General features: G+C 44.7%; 2 protein-coding genes across 2 annotated transcripts in view; both read right to left on the minus strand.

Moving 5' to 3' along the window:
* Positions 1 to 7542: 7542 nt before the first annotated feature.
* LOC307071775 (homeobox protein vent1-like) lies at positions 7543 to 8666 on the minus strand (the record flags this gene model as incomplete). The annotated part of the gene is given in 4 exon segments (XM_079730855.1): positions 7543 to 7803; positions 7927 to 8162; positions 8285 to 8633; positions 8637 to 8666. Coding segments are annotated over 4 exon segments (876 nt in total).
* A 9877-nt stretch (positions 8667 to 18543) lies between these two features.
* kndc1 (kinase non-catalytic C-lobe domain containing 1) overlaps positions 18544 to 24357 on the minus strand; it is a gene marked incomplete at both ends in the record, with an annotated part of 31628 nt that continues 25814 nt past the window's right edge. The window contains 7 exon segments of the mRNA XM_079730818.1: positions 18544 to 18775; positions 20272 to 20432; positions 21061 to 21120; positions 21462 to 21584; positions 22474 to 22630; positions 23151 to 23233; positions 23691 to 23894. Of these exon segments, the coding sequence (XP_079586944.1) occupies positions 18544 to 18775; positions 20272 to 20432; positions 21061 to 21120; positions 21462 to 21584; positions 22474 to 22630; positions 23151 to 23233; positions 23691 to 23894 (1020 nt within the window).

Genomic DNA, 24357 nt, shown 5'->3' on the forward strand with positions numbered 1-24357 from the left:
CGGTTTGGTCGCACTTGATTGTAAGTACGGAGACAGAATATCAGAGGTGAAAATAAATTCAACACATTCAAATTTCACACCAAACTGATTCTGTGCGGGAATGTGTGAATGTGAAAAGAGCCCGTCTAATAACTTTTTAGGAAGTGTATCTCTACTTAATAAATAGGGTGCTCAAAAACGAACATTATTCCTTGTAAACAATACTGGAAATTCCAAAACTGCAACTTTGCACACAATATAATAATTTATTAATTATAATAAAAAATATTTCAGCCAATCGCACCTCCTTAGCCCACACATCCCTGCTGCTATAGTGATATGACCTCTGCTCTACGCTTGGTAGGGCTATGTGTTTTGATGTAATAAATATGGAAGTAACTACTGATCACAGGACTAGACGCCGGTGATGTATGGCCTACTGTCCATAGCATTGCCCACCAGGAGCCCCTGGAAGGGGAGTGCAGCTTCCTCTGGCAGGGCGGAGCAACCTTGACATGCCAGTGCACTCCCCCCCAGTGTGTGTGTGTGTGTGTGTGTGTGTGTGTGTGTGTGTGTGTGTGTGTGTGTGTGTGCGCTTGTGTTAGTGTGTGCGTGTGTGTGTGTGTACATTCAGAGACCTTGTCTGGAGACCTTCATCGCAATGGAGCACCAGAGGCCTCCAGTCAGACCAGAGAGAGAGAGAGAGCGAGAGAGAGAGAGAGAGAGAGAGAGAGAGAGAGAGAGAGAGAGAGAGAGAGAGAGCAGGGGTTGGGTAGAGGGAGACCCTGAGGAGATAAGAACATATTCACAATTTCACAGAACAGCCTGTTCCTAAAACACCCTGTCTCTTTCACTCGCTCGTTTTCTCACTCTCTCTGTCTCCCTGCACCACAGTTGATGTCTGTGTGTGTGCGTGTGTGTGTGTGCGCGTGTGCGTGTGTGTGTGTGTGTGTGTGTGTGTGTGTGTGTGTGTGTGTGTGTGTGTGTGTGTGTGTGTGTGTGGGAGAGAGAACAGATAACCGCTGTAGCAAAACACACCATCAACTGGGGCCCACTCGTCCCTTTTGCCCAACCATGGACGGTACACAAGCTGCTACGAGGGGACATTTTGTATTGTTGCCGTCTGTCTTCCCAACAGGTGTGTGTGTGTGTGTGTGTCTGTCTCCCAGAAGAAGGGAGGAGGGATGGTGGGCTGGTGGTGGTGGGGTTGTGGGGGGGGGGGTGTTTGCAACGCGGTCGGAGAAAACAGCTACTCTGTCTTTCTCAAACATCTTCAAGGTCCCGGTGTGGGGATATAACGGGCCGGCCCCACGTTCCCCTCCCCAGACACGCTGCTCCGGGACCTCAGGGAGGGTGAGTCCATAGCGCACCTCCACACCTCTCCTTACCCAACCCGCACGTTTTCTCCACAGAACGACCCAACGCATCCGATTTTGTCTTCTGGTTCCAGTGTTGTGTTTTGTACCCCTGTAATCCTTCGACAGGACATGGATGTTTCTCCCTTTCATTTTATTGAATCGTAACTTGGAAGTTTTAATACTTTCAGGAAGCCGATCGGTATGTATGTATATATGAGTTTGATTGTGAATATGACAGAATAACCGATCTACGCAACTTTGCTATTTCTTTGTTTTTGTTTATAGCAAGCGATATAACTTTTTGTGTGTGTGTGTGGGGGGGGGGTTGGCTGTCTGCCAGGTCTACCAGGCCCACCCAGCAGGAGGGAGAGAGAAAGAGAGAGAGAGGACGAGAGAGCTAGGAGTGGCCCAGACTTTTTCACTCGCTGTTCCTTTTTCCTATGCATATACCTCTTTGAGACTTAACTTTAAAGAGGAATAGGGCATGGGAAAATGGGGCTGCAGAGGTAATACACCCAACGCCCTGACCACCCGATCACCTTGGAGGGCTGGCCGATCCCCGCTGGACCCCTTGGGATGTGCATTTTTTGCGAAGATACAAATGCTATGCTCCTGTGATGAACATTGATGAGTATCGTGCGGTTCTTATCTTGTGATGGAAATTTGACTGTGATCAAAGTTAATCCCAATTCAAGCTTTATGTGCTGATATATAGCATGCATATTTGATCATGCATAATGTGAATATTTGTGAATATATCTGTTGTTATTCAGTCTCTATCCGTTTTCATATATAAGGAAACTTTGCTGAAATGTATAATATGGTTTTAATGTAATTGGTAAACTGATGAAGGAAACACTTTATTAAACCCTTAATAAAATTGTTTTTGTTAAAATCTTTCCGTTGTTGTTGTTTTACTCATATTTACTTTGTATGCACTATAGGCAATAACTCAGGGTCACCCAGATTATAACAGCATTCTGCTTAATTAAAGCTTTTTACTTTATTGTTTGTTGGTAGAAGCCGAGACTCTTTTTATCGTCTTTATGTTTCTCTCTCTCACTCTCTCTTTCGATCTCTCTCTCTCGATCTCTCTCTCTCTTGCTTTCTCTCACTTTCTCTCTCTGTCTCTCTGTCTCTCTGTCTCTCTGTCTCTCTGTCTATCTGTTTCTCCGTCTCTCTCTCTGGTGAAGGGGCACTTTCATGTTAATTTATTTTTCTTTCTAAACAAGATATTCAAGTTTAATTTGTAACCAGTGACTCGACTTTGTTAAGTATTAGTGTATTGGTGCCTTCTTTTGAATCGTTTGTTACTGTAAGCTTTAGGAGACATTTGTGGAAATATCTTTAAAAAATACCTTTAGTCTTCCTACATGAATTAAGGGTTAGGGTTAGGGTATGCAAAAAACGGAGGAAAATATAGGAAAAAACAATTGTCAGTCAAATAACAGTCAAATAACCCTTGCCATATTTCGCTGTTGTGGCACCATAGTAGCCAGGGCCTCAGGGCCAAGAGACCCCCTCCCTGCCCTTGTAGTGCCTGCAGAATGTCTGAAGCCATCAGCCCGCCCCTCCCTGGCTGCCTCTGCATAACAACCCGTCAACATCTCCTCCAGCCCAGAGCCAGGCCCACTTACCCAGCCCAATGGATTAACGGGCTCTGATCCGTTTGAGCCGTGCAAACCAAGGAGCAGTGAATGGACGCTGATGGATTACCATCCCATGCTCCTTTAACATTGAATGTGGACCACTTTTGTAGGCCAAGCACAAGCACCACTAATAGTATACTTAAGTACTGTGAAGGTGCAAGTATTAAGGGTACTTTGGGGGGGAAAGTTGCATTGTAGAGACGAGATACTTGATGAAATCCAATAGACATGCAAGAGGGATTAAGGGATCTAGCATATGCATGTATTCTGTATGTTTGGTCTGAGGGCTGGCTACGATTCGATTTCTTGGAATGATCACAATGATCTCACACAAAAAGAGTGACAAGACTACCGATTTTAACAACTTTTGTAATGTACATAAGAAAAACACATTGTATTGTTATCAACATGTTTCTGATCGTTTTAAACATGAAGTAGTCAAACATAGTTGTGGATTGGCTACAAGTTTGTAGAAATCCATCAACACTGCCTGAGTAAGTCAAACCGAAAAAAAAAAAAAATCGAGAAGTCGGACCAGTTGGCTTAAGATTGATCACTCAATGGCATCGCTATACCAATCAGAAGGTACAATTATCAACGGATAGCGAAGGCTTTTGGACGACAGAGTGACTCAATCAGCCCCATATTTAGATGGTTCCTAATGACTTTAAGGTGAGGCAATACACACCTTTGGTAGACTTGAAGGCGCCATCCCAGAGAATCTCTCAAGTAAGTGCGAAGGGTTTCGGTGGGACACAAAAGGGCTCAAAGGATATCAATGATCTTGTCATTAGTTCTGCTTTGATGTTCCTTTGAAGATGCTAATCGCAAGTGAACTGCTTCACTCCCCACAGACGGCGGCCGTTCGCCAGCGGCCATCGGAGCCATATGCTGACGGAGGGGGGCGGCACGACTGTAATCATTGTAGTTTAAATCAGATCGATCATTATTCGATGGAAACATAGGCTCAACGGATTAGGTGTATTGTTAATTTAAAACGTCGCGTAAATCGGGAGAGAATGCGATAACACTTCGTATGAAAAATGTTAACGACATGGGATCGCACATTATTATGCCCAAAGCAGCAACCATCCCGTCTATCTATCCATATTGGGACTCGAAAGACCCCCACAAAAACCGTTTATTTGCAGATCTCCATATCCACTGTTCTATCATGTGGTCAGCCTCCTAATATAGATTCATGTAGGAATAATAAATTATTATTTATTATTATTTGTTATCTTCGCAAAATGATCAACATGAGTATTTATGGTTGCGTTATTTCTCGCATGAAATGCAAACTCTTGAAGTACCAATTCGACATGGTGGTCAATTGTTAGATTTGAGGCCTAGAGCCTCTGGCCGCAATACACCCCAGCCATGACACTCACAGGTAGGTGTTGCGTTATAATCAGGAATGATAGGAAGGAAATTCAGAAAAAAAAGTTAGTTTATTATATTTCATTCATTTTTTTACATACAAGATTGCACACGTTTTTCCATATAATATCTCATTTCATTTTGTACATGATTTTATTATAATCTCTTTGGATATACTTTAGAAGCGAACTTCTCGGTACGGCCTACATAAATGCTTATTTGATCAAAAGATAGTGCTTGCAAAAAAAAACAATTTAAGAACAAAACTCTTAAGAGTGATGGCTGGGAGATATCTAGATTCTAGATGTAAAAGCATCAAGCCAACGTGTTCAACACGCTGGGGTTTAATAGTAGTAGGGGGGAGCCAGCGGGTGCATGTGCTGCTGGTGCACGAGCTGTTGCGCGGTGTACGAGAGCCCGCGAACTGGTTGAGGGGAGCTTCCGCGAGAGTTGTAGAGAGGGAGCTGACCGCCGAGCGCGTGGTTCTGAAACGCGGGAGCGGGCGCGTACAGAAAAGGCGGGAGCAGACCCGGCGGAGCAGTGAAGAACTCGGGGCGCGAGTCCTGGAGGTCTCGCTTCAGCTTCATCCGTCTGTTCTGAAACCAGGTCTTCACCTATGGAGCGAAAAGTTCAAAAACGTTATAAACTACAGATCTCGATTAACAGCCAGATCAAAATCCAAAACCCGGCCAATAGACCCAGCCCACTGGTTCACAGCCATGCTGTTATTTACCTGAGTTTCAGATAGGCTAAGCTTCTCGGCGATCTTCCTCCTCTGCGTAGCGCCCAGGTACTTGTGCCTGCAGAAGGTGTCCTCCAGTCTGTTGATCTGCTCCGAGGTGAACTTGGTCCTCATCCTGCGGTGGAGGCCGGCCTCCCCCTCGCTGTCCTCCCCCTGATCGCTCTCGGAGCCCGACGTGTAGCCACAGCTATCTGTTGAGGAGGAAACAGACCTTTAGTTACAATTGTTCCGATCTCAGGGCAGGCCCTTATAAATAGGCTACAGGCTATAAATAAATAGGCTAAATAGGCTACAGGCTATAAACGAGGGCTAGAGTATCCCAAAAACAACAAGAAATCACAATAACTTACTGTTCGGAGAGGTCGGAGAATAGCTGTCCGCCGGGGCGTTGGAAAGCACTTCAATACTTGAATAAGTCCCGAGTTTAAGTGGATCTGGAAGATGGGTTCTCTTAACCTCCTCCGTTTCCTTGTGCGTTGAATAAAAACTTTTGGATAGCCATTCAATGGAGAAGTTTGCCATGATGTCCTGGTAGTGTCTGGCCTGGGTGCCCCTGTGGGTCGGCTCCTGGCCGCTATATAGGAGGGGCACATGGCTTTATTTGCATATGCGAAAGGATCACAACAGAGCGATAAAAGCTCGATAGTCGTTGTAATTGAAGGTAATAGGGGCCGCATTTGTGGGTTTCTTCTCACGTTCACGGCTGGCTGATAGGTTTAGGCGCCAGCAGGTCTGAGTATCAGTGGGCGGGGATCGGAGGGGGAAATTATGATCAGCACATGAGTGAGCAGGATCCGTTTAATGCTTTTTCACTTCACATGTGATGGGGACGTACATTCTGCTCGGAGATCATGTTGGGCGGGTTGTTTAGAAGTTCACTTTAATTATGGTTAATTAAATACAAATCAAACAATAACTTTCTGCCGTTTATAAACAACAACAACAATTCAAAAAATGTTTTTACTATTGTACACACATACAATTTCATTATTATTTATTCGCTGTCACATCTTGAATTCGCCTGTTTTCTGAAAGACAGCCTCCCACTGTGGCTGAAGCCTTTGTGCATGTCTCGGTAGGTGTGAGAGTCCCCACGCCAGAAGGCCTAAACAGAAAGTGAGAACCGTGTGTTTGATGTTTGTTGACATGTTAATTTGAAGGACATTTGCTGAGGCGACTCTGCAGCACTGCAGCCCCGCAGACAACAAATAAGACTAATCCCACTTACAGTGCCATCAAAATGATGACGATGAGGACTCATTTTTGAATGCAAGGATAGTCTTTCTTTCCAGTTAAACCTCGTATCCTGTATATTTGGAGGAAGACAGGCCCAAAAAGGCATTATTATTAATTAAATTATTTAAGGAAATTGTATGTCTGCTGGACGTGTACGGCTGCGTATATAGTGTGCGTGCATGCATGATTAAGCCTGGTTTACCTGTGTGTTTATAAAAAATAATGGATAATTTTCATCTGGTCCACTTCAAGGCGTTTGGCCAAAGCAATTAGCCTATCTTCACACCGTCGCAGACGTTTTGTGACCACAACTTCAAACCGCAGGGATCAGACCTGATTCTGGCCGGCACACAATGGCCCAGACTTTCTGGAGCCAGGCCGGAGGGACCTTACAGTAAGTGTAAACTCATCAATGCAGGACTTAATTTAGGCTAATTGTTGACCATGATCTCCCCGTTAGCCTCCTTTGAAGTGCAGCGCCGGGGACAAACAGAATTAGACGCCGCGCATATAAAAGCGCAGCAGGGGGCCGCTGGGAGACTGCGGGCTGACAGGTGAGGAGCAGCCCAAAGACCCCTCACCAAATGTTATTAGTTTGGTTTATACTTTGGCGAATATTCAACGACTGCACATTATAGTTAACTCATCGCAAAGTCTGCAGTCTAGTCTGTGATTTAATCCATTCTATGAGTTTGATGAACCACATACACTTAATTAAAATGATATCTCTGCGCCGCTATCATATGGATGGGCCAGGGGATTAAATCAGGATGACTCAAGATAAGAGCTTCATGCGGGCAATATGACTACCCACTCTCATTTTACAGACGCAGAACTTTTTACTGACGCAGAATAACTTCTAATCAAAATTGAACAAGGTAAGCGGGATGATCTATTCTTAACGAACAAAACCAGCATCTATACGGTCTATCTGTCTTTAGTATATTGCGTTGAATATAAATGTTCTGAACAAGACAACAATAAACAGGAAATTCAAAACAATTTTTGAAATAAAATGTTTTTTTATTCAAAGATAAATATATTTCTTTAGGAATGTAGGCCTACTCGAGATGGGCCTATATATAAATTTACAACTGTACATGAAATGACATAATAAAAATAAAGAAGACGTTCACATTGCACATATATTTCTGTATCCTAAGTGTTTCCGTCGAATAATAAATTCACAGTTCGGGTTCTAGTAGAACCGTGGGTTGGTGGCCGCCATATGATAGGGCACTTGGTAAGAGATGATGGGCTGTGGGGGCAGAGCCTGGAGCTGTTGGCTCATCAAGGGGTACATCGCCAGACCGGCGTGATGGGGATATTGAAAGCGCTGTCCGGCGAAGTCGTGGTACTGATTCAGGGGCGACAGCGCAGGCGCAAAGTACTCCGCGCGCATGTCCTCCTGCACCTCTCGCTTCAGCTTCATTCTCCTGTTCTGGAACCAGGTTCGAATCTGAAGAAATCAACCAATAGAAAGTTTGTTAGTCAGTGCGCAGCAAGCAAATTGCGTTTCAAATATAGATCATTGATAATAATTAAAAAAAAGACATTGGCTTTTGCTATAAATGATTGTTACCTGAGTTTCGGAGAGGTTAAGTTTCTGTGCAGTCTTTAATCGTTCCCCTGCATCCAGGTATTTGTGCTTGTTGAATATCTTCTCCAGTTTGTTGATCTGTTCGGGGGTGAACTTGGTGCGGAGGCGCCGCTGCAGGGCCCCGTCCCGGTCGGCCTCGCTGCCCTCCTCCACAGAGGGACACTCTGACAGGCCGGCCTCGCTCTCGTAACCAGAAGAGTAGCCGCTCATTTCAGAAACTGATGATAAAAGAACAAAAACACTGTTAGAAATCTGCGTTTGCAAGTTCAGCACACACATAAAGACAAATGAACAGTACTGGATATGTTTTGATTGGAAATTAACCAGACTATCAACTTACTTGGCGAAACACAGCTTGTGGACCGTCCAGGTGAAGCCAAGCTGATATCATCGTTGGGATCCGTGCGCTCAGCCGTTTTTAGGGACTTAGGTTTGGGTTGGAGATAATCCTTGCCATAGGATGACGGTTGGCGAGGCTGTACCATGCAGCGGACGTGAGGTATCACAGGGGACGTTAAATCCATGTGCTCGTCAATTTGCTTTGAAGGAGTGCTGCTCTGGGCCATCCAGTCGACGGAGAAGTGTTTGACCATACTTGCAGAGTGTTTGTAGACTGTGTAACTCGGGGGATAAAGCTCCACACAGAAGACACCGTGGCGTGTTGTGCCGATGGGGACCGAGGAGCGGGTTTATATAGGCCGGGCCCTCGCACTCATTTGCATTTGCAAAGGGACGTTAACACCCAATCGATTCCAATGATAAGGGCTAATGGCTCGTTATTGAAGTCTTTACATATCCTGTGAATGTGTGAAGACCTGGCGCCACCGAGTCTGTGAGAACCCGTTGAGCTCATACATTCGGCGGCCGGACAGAAACTGTGGGTGCCCCCTCGAAATAGCTGTGCGTAAAGCAGAGGTGGAGACCCCATTTGTGCCACTTTCAACCCTTTTTTCATACACCCATTTCAGGTTCAATAACTCTACAAACTGTAGGCTGTTTAAAACGTTATTAATGTGGGACACCGGCATACATGTATGCTGTTGCGTCTTTTTCAGACGCAACAGCATACAGTAGGACATCATAATTACAATTAAAAATTAGACTATAGGCTTATGACGGAGTTAAAATAAGAGAACTTTCATTATAATTAAATAAGCTTGATAGAGGTTAGGCCAAAGGCCAAAACAAAGGTCAGACATCGCCTTGATGCCCATTGATCTCACCAGGAGACAGGCGAGGACAATTTTTGTGATCATATCACGGTAATATTTGAATCTAAAAATAATCTCAAACAGTTATTCAATCAAATATAAATCGAAAGCACGCAATGCAACAGTAAGTATTGACACGTCTTCGACGCCCCCCCCCCCCCCCCCCCCCTCCCGCTGGGCAGAGGCGCCAGCGGCCAACAGCCAGCATCTGACAGTAAGCTCAGATCAAAGACCTTACAGTAGCAACACAATTAGGCCTGATTGTCGGTTGGTTCAAATGTAAATAAGTCAAAACAACCTGGGAGGAAGCCCGTGGAACGCAGAGGTAATATATGTGTAGCCCGTGGAATTAGATGCAATGCAGCACACAATGACAGAGTTTTTGTAAAATTAATTTATTGTAGAACACATCGTTCTTGCGACAGTGTAATATATGCTTTAACAGAATATAACTTGTATGCTTACAGTGCTCAACAGTTGCATTTCACTTTCACTCGACGTATTACATAAATGAATAAAGTAAATACAAAAAAAACGTGAGTGGTATTGCAGTAAACGGGAAATACGGATCATTTTATAATGCAAAACATTAAATGACTCATCACACATATTAAATGACTTATAAGACTTACATTTCAGCAAACTTGAAATAATTGGGGACCCTACCGTAGTTTCCTGCGGATTTATTTCACCCGAGTAGTTTTCTCTAATAGATTAGATATTTTTAACCGACACTGCAGTTCACAAACACACCGCGTGGTCCATCTCAATCCTTCCGACTGACGCCCAAAATCCCAATGCAAACACGGCCATCCACCACAAATACTCACTGATATGCCATGTAAGTGCTCCATAGTCAAGGCAAGGCAGGATAACTTTATTTAAATAGCACACACGAGGCAGACTCTTAAGTGCTACTGATAGAAACATAGCCATACAATACAATGAAATAATAAAATAAGACGGATACGTAAAATAAAGGCAAAGTAAAAAAAAATAATGTGCAATGTATATAAGATTCAGCAGAAAGCTAAAGCAAACAAAAGTCTCCAAACATATCGACAGGAGGACAATACACTCTCATTTTGCAGTGTGATTCTCTCAGCTGCATTTACGGGAGAATTTTACTCTTGATATGTTATTATCTTGCTTGATATGAATCCAATAAGTGTGGAGAAACATACGGTATACACTGCACAACTCTCCCTCTAGTACAACAGCCTCTGGAATGACCCCAGGCATGACCTTTTTTTATGTGCGTTGATGACATGTTTCATATGTGATGGGAGCTGGTAAACAGCGCAGTAAGTCAGTCTTGGCATAAGGGAAGAATGCATGGGCAGAGGTAATGACGTATGGTTGATGTATGGGCAGAATGGGGAAATAGTTAGGGGAGTCCCGGGGAGTGGCTCTTCAGTTCTTTGCAAACCAACTAGGCTTTGTTCTCACTTGTTCGCAAGTAACAAAGAAGTCTTTATCTTTCATACTTCAGACCGCTCAAACTCTTATTTCGTTAAAGTGTTAAATACAGTTTATCCACCACACCTTCTGCTCTGAGTACACTCTCGCTTTCTCCTATGTCGTAAGTCTCTCCTGATGAACAGTCAACCAGTCCGGTTTCCTGTCTGAAACACACTCTCGTCCTATTATTGCATCAACGGGGAGATGTGGCTTGTTACGTATTTTAAACACATAAGCTACCCACATAGCCACTAGGAAGTATGATCGAACACATAAGCTGTAATTACGGTACATAGCCACTAGGAAGCAGGATCCGACATATAAGTTGCAATAACTATTCCAGCCACAGAGGGCAGCACCTTTAGACAGGTGAGGAGGGCGAAACTAAAATGTCACATAGGCCACGCCTACTCGGTACTAAAGCATTTGCTTCATAGTTACCATACCGAAATACTTTAACAAATAAAGTGAGTTCAAAGCGATCCGGATTAGACTACTTTCTTCAAGAACGCAACAGGCTGTACCCCAAAAAGCAGAGAATATGGCGAGTAACCCGTGGAGGAATGAGGAGTGACATTGTAGATGTACACTAGGTCAGGAAGTTGCTCTGGCGAAGACGATAACATCTACAACAGGTTATCCATGAAAGGAATGTTCATCTCTCGGGCCAGTGGCACGGTGGGAAAATGCAGAATGATTCGACACAACCGGAACAAGAAGAAAGAGCCCAACCCTCAAAGGTTTAACCGACTGGAACACACCAGAAAGAACATGGCCAAGGAAGGCATCAACTCGCTCACGTAGGGCTGTGCGATATGACGATATATTGTGTGACGAAATAAAAAACGTCTATCGTTTCATATTATGCTATATCGTTTATTTCGTCTTGTCAAAAATCACACTCTTTACGGTAATATTTTTCGTCATTTGGACGACGCTTTACGTTCTTCCACACGGCATATGAAGGCAACAAAAACAAACATGGAGAGTGAACGTGACAAAGAACGGGGTAATTCCGAACAGGAGAAGGACTCTGACCAGCCAAGACAAAGCGAGGAGCTCGTACCTAAAAGAGGGGCTACTTCTGTCGTTTGGGTATGAAAAGTCTGACACGGACCAGAAAACCGTACTTTTCAAAGTATGCCGCAGGCCGTTCCCCTCAACAGACTCAAACACCACTAACCTCTTTTACCATCTACGCAAGAATCATGTCAAACACGGATGTAGAAAGGTTTACAGAAATGTATTAAAGTTAATCGGATGATATATTTATTTTGTTTGCGGCACTTTGGTGTTTTCATATAATGCTGCTATAATTCAAACTTGGGAGTGTTTTCTTACTACATTAAAATGACCAACGTGATACAAATACAAAGAAAATAAATCTCTTCACGAGCTCATCATTTTTGTTGAGAAGTACAGTCGGCCTCACTGAACTCGCTCTACTTTCAAAGGGACGAGATACGACCAAAAGGGAACTTCTCTCAGTGAAATGCGGCAAGAAAGCTGGGAGATTTGCAACTTACAACTTGCACGTACCAGCGTACCATCCAAACGGATTACAGCATTCATTTTTGTTTGCTGCTACAAATCCGAGTATTATATGGTTGGTTTTGATATTTTTGACCATATTCACATTTTAGGCCTATATTTTGTTTGCAACTATAGTTGAAGTGTTTTCTATTTACCTTTTTATACATTAAAATTTTATATTTTGTTACATGCTTAATTGAAAATTTGCACAAAGGTTCTAAATAAAAGGAGAAAATAATCATGAGTAAGTTACCTTTATTTGTCGAGTGTATAATTCAAAATGTAATACGAAATAGGCCTATGTGGTCATTTTATATAAACTATTTATTCATTGAATTTACAGAAAATGTGCTATATCGTTATCGGGATAATGAATGACCTATATCGTGATATGATATTTTGGTCATATCGCACAGCCCTACGCTCACGTACAGTATGATTTAGGAGGGGAGGCCATTGTACTCCTAAAAAACATCTATTCTAATCGGGTATTAACGGTAGTGCCACAACTTCCCCTTCTCTGAGGTCCCGTAGTTCATAGTAACACCCCCTTCTCCTCAGAAAAAGTAAAATATCAACATGGCAGCATGCGCTGAAAAATGTGAGGACTTTGTTGGGAAAAAAAAGGCACCGTCTCCGTAGTCGTGTGGAAGTGGTTCGGGTTTGCAGCGCCCAACCTTGCTCAAACCACTGTCCGGTGTAGAGTTTACCTAAAGTCTGTGTCATCCCAAAGCAGCAGCAGAATAAATATATTACAACATCTTAAACTGAGGCACGCAGCCGAATGGGAGATGTGTGTGGCACTGCAAGCACAAGACAATAGCAACGCCAAAACACCTGCTAAGAAGCAGTTAACATTAGCGGCATCATTTCCTGATACTGTCCTGTATGAGAAGAAAGGGGCCAAGTGGAAATATATAACCGATGCGGTGGCGCTTCATATCGCCAAAGATATGGCGCCCATGTACACCGTGGAGAAGCTTGGTTCATCGGAATGCTTCATAAACACACTTGACCCCAAATACTAGCTACCGATCTGAAAATATTTTGCTGAAGTTGCTCGGCCCCATCTTTACAACAATACTCAGTTACAATGCAGCTGGAGGATATCACATTTTATCCAACTACAACAGACCTATGGTCCAGTCGAACCATGCAATCATTCATGAGTTTGGCCGTGCATTTTATAAAAAACAATTGGACTCTGCAAAGTCTCTGCTGTTGCAGGGATACAATAAAATAAAAGATTGCAATTCGATAATCAGGTTATGGTTTGAAAACGATCAGAGATTTTATTTTTAGGCAAAATTTAGAAAACGGGTGGGTGGGGGGGTCTCATAAACATTGGACATGGCTGAGGAATAAAGGAGTCAACCATTTGAACACATGACAATGTGTTGGCGTTACTCTGTATCCAAGTGCCGGCTGGTCTCTGAGAGGCCTGTAGAATCTTTGACTATAAGAAAACCTTGTTCTTATGGGACCTGTTGTCCTCCATACAGGGCCAGATTATCTAAAAGGTCATGTGGGCCCGTGCCCAGGGGCACCAACCATTGACAACCAGTGGTGGGACACCACATGAAACAAACTTTAAAAATATTTTTTGTAAATTGTTATATTATTCATTTGTTTTTCTTGAAAGACAATACAATACAATACTCATTTATGAATATTAATTTCACAAAAAGATAAGATGTAAAATAAAAAAGGTGACCACTATCACTCCCCTTCCCCTATCGGTCTGAATTGAGATGGTCCACAAGTGCTCGCAATTGTGCAAACGCTCAACTTGATAAATAGGAGCACGCGATTATGACAAATAGCATAGGGATAGCATCCTTACCAGGTTCAAGGCCACTACTGAGACTTTGAAAATGCATTAAATAGCTTTAAGGCCCATTCATACCCTACGGTAAATAAGGATAGGAACCGTTTCGTCTGGTCCCGGAGGTCACTTCGTCCGTCAGTGGGTCCGTCGCCTCTGAGCTTACGAATCCGGGTTGCTCCGAAGAAACGGAGCAATACCAACGGAAATCGAGGCGGCAGTATAGAGTCTAAAGTCCAACCATTCGAGAAAAAGAGAGTAGTATAATATCTGATATGTATATATGTATAGTATTTAACGTTTTATACTTATATTATACTATAAACCTGACCTTATTTTATTGTTCACCTGCTTTGGCAATGAGTTGTAACTGGTTAGGTTGGTGAGGGGTGTCACATCCCACCGCCGTGTAGGCCCACACATTTTGGCCGATATGGATGACACAAAGCAAAATCATCTCCTCTACAGATGCCATGTTTGTGAGTCACCACCCTCTAGAGGATGTATTGCGTAACATCCATAACAAAGCTGAAACCGGATTTCAACTGGTACGGACGGACGAATTTCGTCTGGATCTGGAGGTATGAATCGGCTTTTAGACTACTCTCTGGACCTCAAGACCCTATCATCCTTTTCAATAGACTGTTCCACTAATCTCCCATCTGTACCACCCCCCCCCCACTAAATGGTTGGATGTGACGTTCTTTTGGAACTAGATGTACAAACGTGTTGGTGCGGGGTTACCATACTGCCTTTGAGACCTTGTTTCAGCCTTAAACCGCGAAAGCTCATCTTGCAATATGGCGAGATCTTGCCAATGACCCAGGATTTCTCCTGTAGCCTCGCTACATATACCTGGAATCTGGCTTGGCTGGACATTTTCAGTACCCTCCGCTTCTGATTCACTCGACATGATGATACCTTTGGGTATATGCAGTCCGGTAATAAAGTGAAACACCAGTCCAAAACTTGGGTTAAGGATACTGTGACGACAGTCTGTAACTTGAAGTCCTGCTGAATGTCCTTTTTCCCAGTGAAGTTTGAGTTTGTGAATCCTCTGCACAGATGCTCTGGTACCGATGAATCGTCTCTACCCGGGAACCGCAGCACGTCTCCCGCTGCTTAACCCCTCCACCGCAGGCTGGCCTCACCGACTCAATCACCAAAGAACCTGGAGTCTTTACCACTACCATATTTTCTCAACTAAAAATTAAACCCTTTGTTGCCAATACAAGAAAAATAGATTTGCTCTTGCTACACCCCACATAATTTGGTACCAGGAGTGGAATGTAGGCTACAAAGAAAAGAAATGATTTGTTCTGGCTACACCCCACTCATGGTACCAAATTATGTAGCCCATGGAATTTGATTTCCACACAGGACACAGGGTTTTTGTAGCATTCATTTATTGTAGAACACATCGTTTTAGTTCTTGTGACTCTTGGGAGTGTAATATTTACTTTAACAGACTAGCTTGTATGCTTACAGTGCTCACAGTTGCACTTCACTTTCACTCTGCGAATTATATCATAAATGAATAAAGTAAATGCCAGAGAAATACGGTAGTGGTATTGACTGTAAACAGGAAATATACATCTGTTACATACACATTTCATCACTATAAACACCAACAAATGACTTTATATTCAAAACTTTAAATGACTGATTACACATTCAATTAGTTATATACACATTTCAGCAAACTTTAACTAAACCAAGTGGACCCTACCGTAGTATCCAGCGGACTTATTTCACCCGAGTCGTTAATGTCGACTCTGGTGAAATGATGTTGGTTAAGTTATCTCTAAAATATTAGATATTGTTAACCGGCACTGTACTTCACAAACACACCGCTTGGTGCCATACATCTAAATCCCACCGAACGCCCACGTTGGCGACTAACGCCCAAAATCCCCGGACATCCAATGCAAACACGGTCATCCACCACAAGTACTCACTGGTATCGCCATTTAAGTGCTCTATACAGCAACAACCGGCAGCATATGTCAACAGGCCACTCCAACACAACGGGGCCAAACCACGTCTTCAAGGCCAAGACCAACGACTTTTCCCACACGTAACCAAGTGGAAGAAGGGACCAGGAGGAAGACGGGACCAGGCTCAAGGCCCCAGGAACAGTGCATACTTCCGCAATCCACCAGTGCTCAGCGGCCAAGCCTGGTATTGCAGCTGTTTAAGCGGGCTGTGGACGGGTCCCTCGAGTCCCAGAAGCAGATATCCCCGTGCACTCCAATACAAGTGGGGAACAGGAATGTGTCTCCGCAAAAAAAATCTGGATATCAATCAAAGGCTCATAATTATCTTTATACCATGTACTAATAAAATGTAAGTTTTCTCTTTTCAAAACGACACCTCAAGCGTTTTATTTTATTAATGTAATTTTTGCAGGAGAAGGAGGGGTGGGCAGCTGAAAGGAGTCGTAGTGAAACAAATGTTGTTTCGACCCGGCATAATAATTGTTAAATAATAATTGTTGTCCAGATGGCAGGAGGTGTGTAATTTAAAGATCACATATAGCGAATCATCGGGGGGGTTATTAACTTATACTTCCATGGTCGGTACGTCATGCACTAGGGCGTGGCTAGGCGCCCGTGAGGCGGAAGCAAACCTCTCCTTGATGTTCCCCTGCGCCATTGAGCAGTTTTCATAGGAATGAATGGGCGGCCATGTTTTAGTCGGCTGTCCTTTCTTAATAGGTCCATGAACAGGCTGCACTGAAAGCAGCGTCACACAGTAATACAAAATACTGCCACCCTGTGACCAGACTGCCACACTACCCGTTGCAAACCACGCACAATCCCATTCCCCTGTAAGTTTTATATTCATAACGAAAACCACAAACAGGTAAATCAAACATAATTGGTTTAGAACTATTAACACACCAAGTGGAAAATTAATCCTACATCTGTACCACCCGGTTACATGTGCAGTCAAACATACGAAGTAGGCGAGATGGGATTGGATATGAAGTCATATTTGTTTTGCTCCTTCTTATTGTAAAAAAGCGTCTTCAGATCAAATCGAAAATGTGACTCACTATAAGAGCAACCAAAGTCAGAAACTTTGATGGAAATGCAATCGCCAGCGGCGAGACGACAACAATGCATCCAAACGGGTCGTTTAGCGCTAACAATGCAGATTAGGCGGTGTCTCTTTATCGTCGATCAGTCGCTATGAGGGCTGGGGTCACTCGGCCTTTTGTCTCCTTTATCACAGGCCCTTCGAAGTTGTACGCTGAACTCAGTAAGAAAACAATATCGTTGGCCCTCCCCCCGGTCGACGCAGGAGGCCGTCCCGCCAATCGCCTCCATACGGCGCCTATTTCCTCAGCTCGCTGGCGTCTCTGCCCACCGTCACGCACGCGCACACATATAAATACTCAGATTCACTCGCACACGCGCATACATAACTACGGTATTGTGGAAGAGGAACATTTTTTAAATGTAAAAACAAAAAATATTTATTTTTGTCAAATGGAAAGTTTGCGAGATATTTGTGGCTCGATTAAAGTTGGTGTGACTCTTCACGTTCATTGTTTCATTGAATTTGGTGAAAGAAAAAAATAGCAAATACACAGACTTACAGACATAAACATTTCTTCCACATTGAATAACTAACTTTAACCTGCACATTTGCAGTTAAGCCATAACCTTTGCTCAAACTGATATAATATTTAACCAAGCACCTGTAACACATTTATGTACCGACAACTTTTTTATTTCAGAATGAATTTGGTTTGTGGACCAAAAGCAGAATACATTTTAAACAATGGTGATGGCTGGTTTTTAAATGTTGCAAAGTGCTTTTGAATTTCATAGCAAACTATTCACAATACATACAATTGTCACAAACCATATCTTATTTAAAACTATCTCTATGAATGTTATTGTGATGGGTAGACACAACTTTTTATTGTAGCAAGGGAGGCAGGAAAAGGCTGTCCTCACTGTCTCCAGGGAAGCTATGCCCCGTCTGGGGATCACACTGAGGGCTTTATTGGCGTTCCCATTGTGTTTTGGGTGCGTCTGTTTGTCAGTTTCACAGGCCCGAAGCCAAACGTCTATTCGCCATGCTATGCATTGATCAAGATAAGTTTTTATTGCTGATGTATGAAACGACCAAAACAGCCAGTGCTTTTTGCCTGCTCACAGGGGTTGCCTCAAATTTACATAACATAAACACATCTTCCTTCAGGGGCCATAGACTCCCGTCGGTGAGCCGAAGCACATCAAAACAAGTAAGATCCATCCGTATGATATTTTCCTGGGAACCCACTTATATTAAGCGGATGCAAGGCCAGAAGTGGTAAACAACCCACTGAGCATGTGCAGTCACTTCTAAACGCTACACTCTGCCTTTCATGTGTTTCACACAGTGGAAAAACACTGATGCGCTCCCACTGTATCAAGAATGAAGACAGTGACAAGGACAACATGGGATTAACGCCTACACGCCTCTTCACAGGAGGTCACAGGGGGGTGGCGGTGAAAGAAAGGGGGGGGGGGGGGCTGGAAGAGGAGGAGGAGGAGGAGAAGGAGAAGAGGGCGGTCATTGGAAGTTTCCCCGGACCCTTCGTAGCGTCTCCTGGATGCGGCGCACGTGCCCCTGGGCGGAGGGATGCTGGAAGTTGGCGTCGTTGTCGGCGGCGAGGAGGTGCAGGTCGCAGCCGCTGAGGTGTTGGATGCGGCGGCGCAGGTAGCCCTGCAGCTGGCGCTCGGGGCTGTAGGGGTACACCGACTCCTGGAAGGCCTGCACCTGGCTCACCACCCTGGCTATGCTCCTGGGGACCCAGGAGGGGGGAGTGGGGCGGCAAAGGGGAGAGGGGGCAGAGACAGTATAGGGGTGAGTGTGTTGTGTGTGGGGGTATGAATGTGTGGCGTGTACGCCCTTTTGCCCTTTTCCTCCGTGTGCCTTTGTGAGTGATTTTGTGAATGAATATATGTCGATTTTTGTTTGAATGCTCCCTGTTTGAGTGTGAGTATGTGTAAGCACACTCACACTGTGTGTGCATGCGTGTGTGTGTGTTTGTGTTTGTCTGCTCTAAAGGTCACCCATGACCCAGGAGGCGATGACATCAAGAGGACACAGTGTGTTAAAGAACACACAAAGAGAACAGAAGGAGCAGAAGAATGAGGAAACCACGACAGACATCGTACAGACAAGGAGGAACCTCAAAGGCAAGGCCAGGACAAGACAAGTCAAGTGTAATATCTATACTACACTAAACCATCCATTTTCTCCAGCGCTATGAGGACTGCGCCCCTCCTCTGCAGCAACAGCAGCGTATGCCCGCAGTATGCGCCCGGGCTTCAGAGACCCTGGGAAGGCAGTATTCCGTGCAGCCACCGGCTGCGTGGGCACACCTTTGCCCCTGCTCCACCCACTGACCCAAGCATCTGGCTACAAGCACGTGGCTCCCTGCCACTGGCCCTCAGGTCTCCTTTCCAATCAAGTATCCCATGAGCACCATCTGCTGCAGCGCCTGCCACCGCCATGGAAACCCAAATTCAACAGCTGTGTCATTACCGTCCAACCACCACTTGCCTTGACCCCCAGCAGCTGGTCGGCCATATTGGCCTGGTGCAAAAAACCAAGGAAGGGCACCAGTGGAAAGTGTCCTCGTCGAGACTTGGCCGACTTTGACAGGCGGTTGGGGGAATGGGGTGTGTGTGTGTGTGTGTGTTTGTGTGTGGGAGAGACAGCTTATTTGCACTGGATTGATAAGGCTTGGATGCTTTGTCTGTTAAACAGGGGTACTGTTGAAACGAGCAGAGGACAGAAGCCTGGGCGGAGCCAAGATACAGGCTGGCTTTCCCTCAGTGAGGGTTTGAATGGTGGGAACGTCCCCCCTGACCCTGGCAGTGTCTCCTGTGCAACACATTGTCATATGCATTTTGCTGTGGTGATATATTAGTTATTAGCTTGTTTGATGCACCGTTTACACTTTTTATGTCTAGTGTGTTGACAGTTTGACATTGTGACGGTATTCTAGGCTCTTTTTTTTGTGGTTTTGTTGACTATTTATTTTGTAATTAAGCAGACACTTTAACCAAAAGGTGGCTAATTCAGATGCATTTCATTGAGGAACATTTAGGTGATAGCAATCTTGCTGAAAGGATGCCCAAAGGTTAGACTGGGGACATTAAGGTTCAAACGCTGTACCTTTGCGCTGGTAGTAGAACACCCTAGCCACAACATTTCCTTTTCTGCTCCCAAAATGTTATTTTTAACCTTATCCAACTCAGCTATGTTTCCCCCCCCCCGCTCTTAGCTCACCTCAGCTTGGTCCACTTGTAGGCTCCTGTGGCCAGGGTGAAGGCTCCTATCTCCAGCTGCTGCACGTGCATGGCAAGGATGCGGGCCGATGGCAGGGTGGGCCTTCTCCTCCGGGCCTGCTCTCCCCCCATCAGACACAGGTCATCGCTCTTCAGGAACACCTGGCCAGGTGAAAGACGTTCATATACAGTACGCAAAAATGCTGAAGTCTGGAGGAGGCTTCTCTGAAGGATCTGGGTCTGGGTTTTGGTTCATAAAGACACCGTTGATCAAGGATATTGACAAGAAGCAGCACAGATTCTTTACCTTTACTAAACACAAGCTGACAAGGAAGGCAAGGACGTGTTGTTTTGCAGCTTCAGAGTGGTGGGAGTGTTTGCTATTTCTGTCTTTCATTGTGAAGGTGAGTGTTCAGATCCATAAACACACACAGACTGCTGTGGGTCATGGCGGAAACACTGCTGAGGCGGGGTTTTGCTGTGGTTTGTTTGGCACACATTCACAAACACACTCATGTACACACGCGCGCACGCAAAAAGACCCACACCAACACACACACACACACACACACACACACGGAGACAAACACACCCACACACACACACACACACACACAGGAAGACACAATGAAGCACACACACAGGCAAAGAAAAACAAAAAACACACACCATTTACGAACCACAACAAACAAACAAGACACACACAAACACTCACACACACACACATGCACAAAGATAAGACCCTTGGCAGTGCAACTGCAAACACAAACAGGAAGTTGTCCATACAGACCTGCACGGCTCGCAGCTCCTCCATGACCTCACACACCTTGGAGGACAGATGTTTCCACGCCTGGCCACAGGGGGAGCAGGACACAGACTCAGACTCGTATTTATTCAACATTATCGACTCATTAATTGCAAGATTGTGTTAGATTATGTTTTAATTTTAATTGTAATTTTTTTTTCTCTCTTTCACTCTCTTACCACCTAATTGGAATACATCAACGCTAATGCGCATTCTCATTTTGTTAAAGTAATTAAATACCATACAGGTCCAAATGCAGCAGCTAGATGATGACATTCAGCTAGAGGGCTGGATGAATAATTACTTATTATCACACACTCACCAATCACGTGTGTGTGCGTTCATATCTACATGAGCTTGTTTCAGTTTATTAGCCGGGATCTTACCGGTAATTGCCTGACAATCACGTTCTCCAGGCCGGCGAGGACTTGCATGGCGGTGGCAAAGTCGCGCGACTCGTAGCAGTGTTTCCCGATCAGCAGGAACTTGGTCATCACGGCCGCCTGCGCCTGCACGCCACAGCACCGGACATGGCGGTCGGGACCACAATAACACTCAAGGAATGCACAAAGGCCTGATATCCCCAGGGATAGGAGGCTGTGAGAGCTCATTAGCTGGCCATCTCATTATGGCCGCTTGGGTGTGAGGACGCTGGCTGACACAGTGTCTTTCAACAATGTTTTTGTTTCAGTAAATACTTAGGCTCATGCTCTCCCCCATTCGGCTCATTCTTTGGATTGGATTCTTGTCTGTCTATTGAAACATCTCTCACATTCATGCATGGTGTCATTTCAGTGAGATATCTCCCCCATGACCCTGGCTCACTTACTTACTATGCACATTACTTTCTGAATTACCATTCAGTCACTTACTTTAACAACATCCCTTATTCTATTCACATGGATTGTCTATCCCTTATTGTTTCAAAGTGGGGCCATCCACTTTACAAGTCGTACCCCTCACATCTCAGTTTCCAATTCTGTAAGTTGTTTAGATTGTATTTCACTCTGGCTGAATCAAGCAATTGCCAACAGTTGACAGTTGACACAGTTGTAAGACTGCTAGGGTAAGGTGGCAAATGGAAATCACTCGTCCTTGGATATATTTGTGATTTTTATGGCCTAAAATACACACATCTATGAATGTATGTGTTTTATACCTAAATGTGAATCAATAGAGAAACTGATTGGTAAGACATCAGTGGACAGTGAGTGACATTCTCTCCCAGCTCAGCGGTGAGGCGCTCTCTCTCCCTTGCACTCTCTCTCTCTCTCTCTCTCTCTCTCTCTCTCTCTCTCTCTCTCTCTCTCTCTCTCTCTCTCTCTCTCTCTCTCTCTCTCTCTCTCTCTCTCCCCCACCCACAGCAGAATGGTTATTATCAGTAGGATCATCTCTTACCTTGAAAGAGTCACTGCTGACTATTTCAGCAGCGATCCAGTCAGTGACACTGTCGGCATAAGCCAGCAACCTCTGGAGGAAGCCGTCTGACGGTGAGGTCTCCTCACCCGCAAATAGACTACTGCCCTCTGCTGGTGTAACAAGGCGACACACGTTCCTTTTGGGTAGGGAAGACGTTACAAAAATGAAATACTTACGCATGTCCACAGATATTATACACTACCCTGTTCATTTCAGATGAGCAGGCCAATTTTGAGATAATACATTTATAATCTTGACGTTTTTATTTTATTTTATTTTTGTCATCAATTCAATGTCTCCTATTATTGGTCAAGTTTCCAGCTACTACAATCTGCATTACAGCCAATTGATGCAATAACAAGATTACATTAGACCGAATTTTGAACCATTTTTTTCATTACAAATAATGAAATACTATGAATACAATATAGATAATAATGTTATCTATATTGAGGTTCTGCACAGCGACTGATAATCTAAATCTACATCATATGCCAGAACATATGCGATTCAAATGAGTGACGCATAGTTAATGAAATACTCAAAGGACTTTTAAGAAAATACTTAAAGAAGATGAACAACAACCTACATGTTGAAAAAATATATAATCAGTATCCATCGGAAATGTCGATGGTTGGGCTGTGTGCAGTTCTTACTTGTTGGGACTCAAAGCTGAATCCCTGACCCCTTTTGCTCTGGAGTTAAGGAAGTGAACCGGATGACAGCCAAGGAAAACCTCCTGCACAAAATAAAAAAAAAGTGCTTTGCTGTCACAAATGTGTTACTATGGAAGCCAGCATCTACCAAATCAGGAGATGCATAGATGCACGTCTCCCTCTGGTGGCCAATAGTTGGAAACACAAGACAAGTGTCGTGTTTGATCGCAAAGGTTAGATGACAACGTCCATGGGTAAATACATGTGTGTGTGTGTGCGCGCGCGCGTGTGTGCGTGTGTGTGTGTGTGTGTGTGTGTGTGTGCGTGGAGGTGCGGCAGTAGCAGATATGCATGCACATCCAAACGTTCATTCAACAGTTGAATCCATGCGTACTGTACATTGCTCCCCGGATGTTTATCTTCACCCATAACAACGTGTTTACAACGTCAACGTTTCCATCCCACCCAGACTTTGGCGCCGAGCCGAATGAGACTGAGGGATTGACATGGTGTTTCCACCCAGACGGCTCTACTGTGTACCTGCTGCAGCAGGGTGAGCTGCTGGGCTGTGCTCTGGGCGCTGCAGGGGCTCAGGCTGAAGGGCAGCAGGCGCTCCTGGCTCCGCGGGGAGCCAGAGGAGGGGTCGCTGAGCAGGGACCCGTAGCTGGGCATGGGCAGGACGGCCGCGATGCAGAAGGCCTTCTCCTGGGGCTCCACCACCCTGGAGATCCTCCAGTGACAGTGCTGAAGAGGGACATACCACAGCAACACTGGATCAAGACCGACTCTATGCAGGAGCACACGCGTCAAATGTGTAACGACACTGTACACTCAGACCAACGACATAACCGTATTTAAAGGGGACATATTATGAAAACAACACTTTTCCTGGGATTTGGGGTGTTGTTTTGGGTCTCTGGTGCTCCCACACGCATGCAAACTTTGAAAAAAGTCAGTTTCGGCGCCCGCTCCTACGTAGGAAGGGGTCACATTTGAATATTTTCTCCCACTTCCCCACCCCCTCCAATCAGAGCATCGCTAAGAGTTTGTGGACCAGCGGACGAGCACTGGGCGGAGATGTTCGCGCATTTCAGAAGCAGGGATATGCCGGCGGGGGGAGCTCGGCAGCTCTGCTCCGGGAGTACAATTCCTTTCTCCTCCAATGTCGTGGTACAATATGGACTTCAGAGAGTCAATGCCAAAGTTC

Source organism: Pollachius pollachius (genome assembly GCF_949987615.1).
Source record: "Pollachius pollachius genome assembly, chromosome: 2".
Taxonomy (NCBI): domain Eukaryota; kingdom Metazoa; phylum Chordata; class Actinopteri; order Gadiformes; family Gadidae; genus Pollachius; species Pollachius pollachius.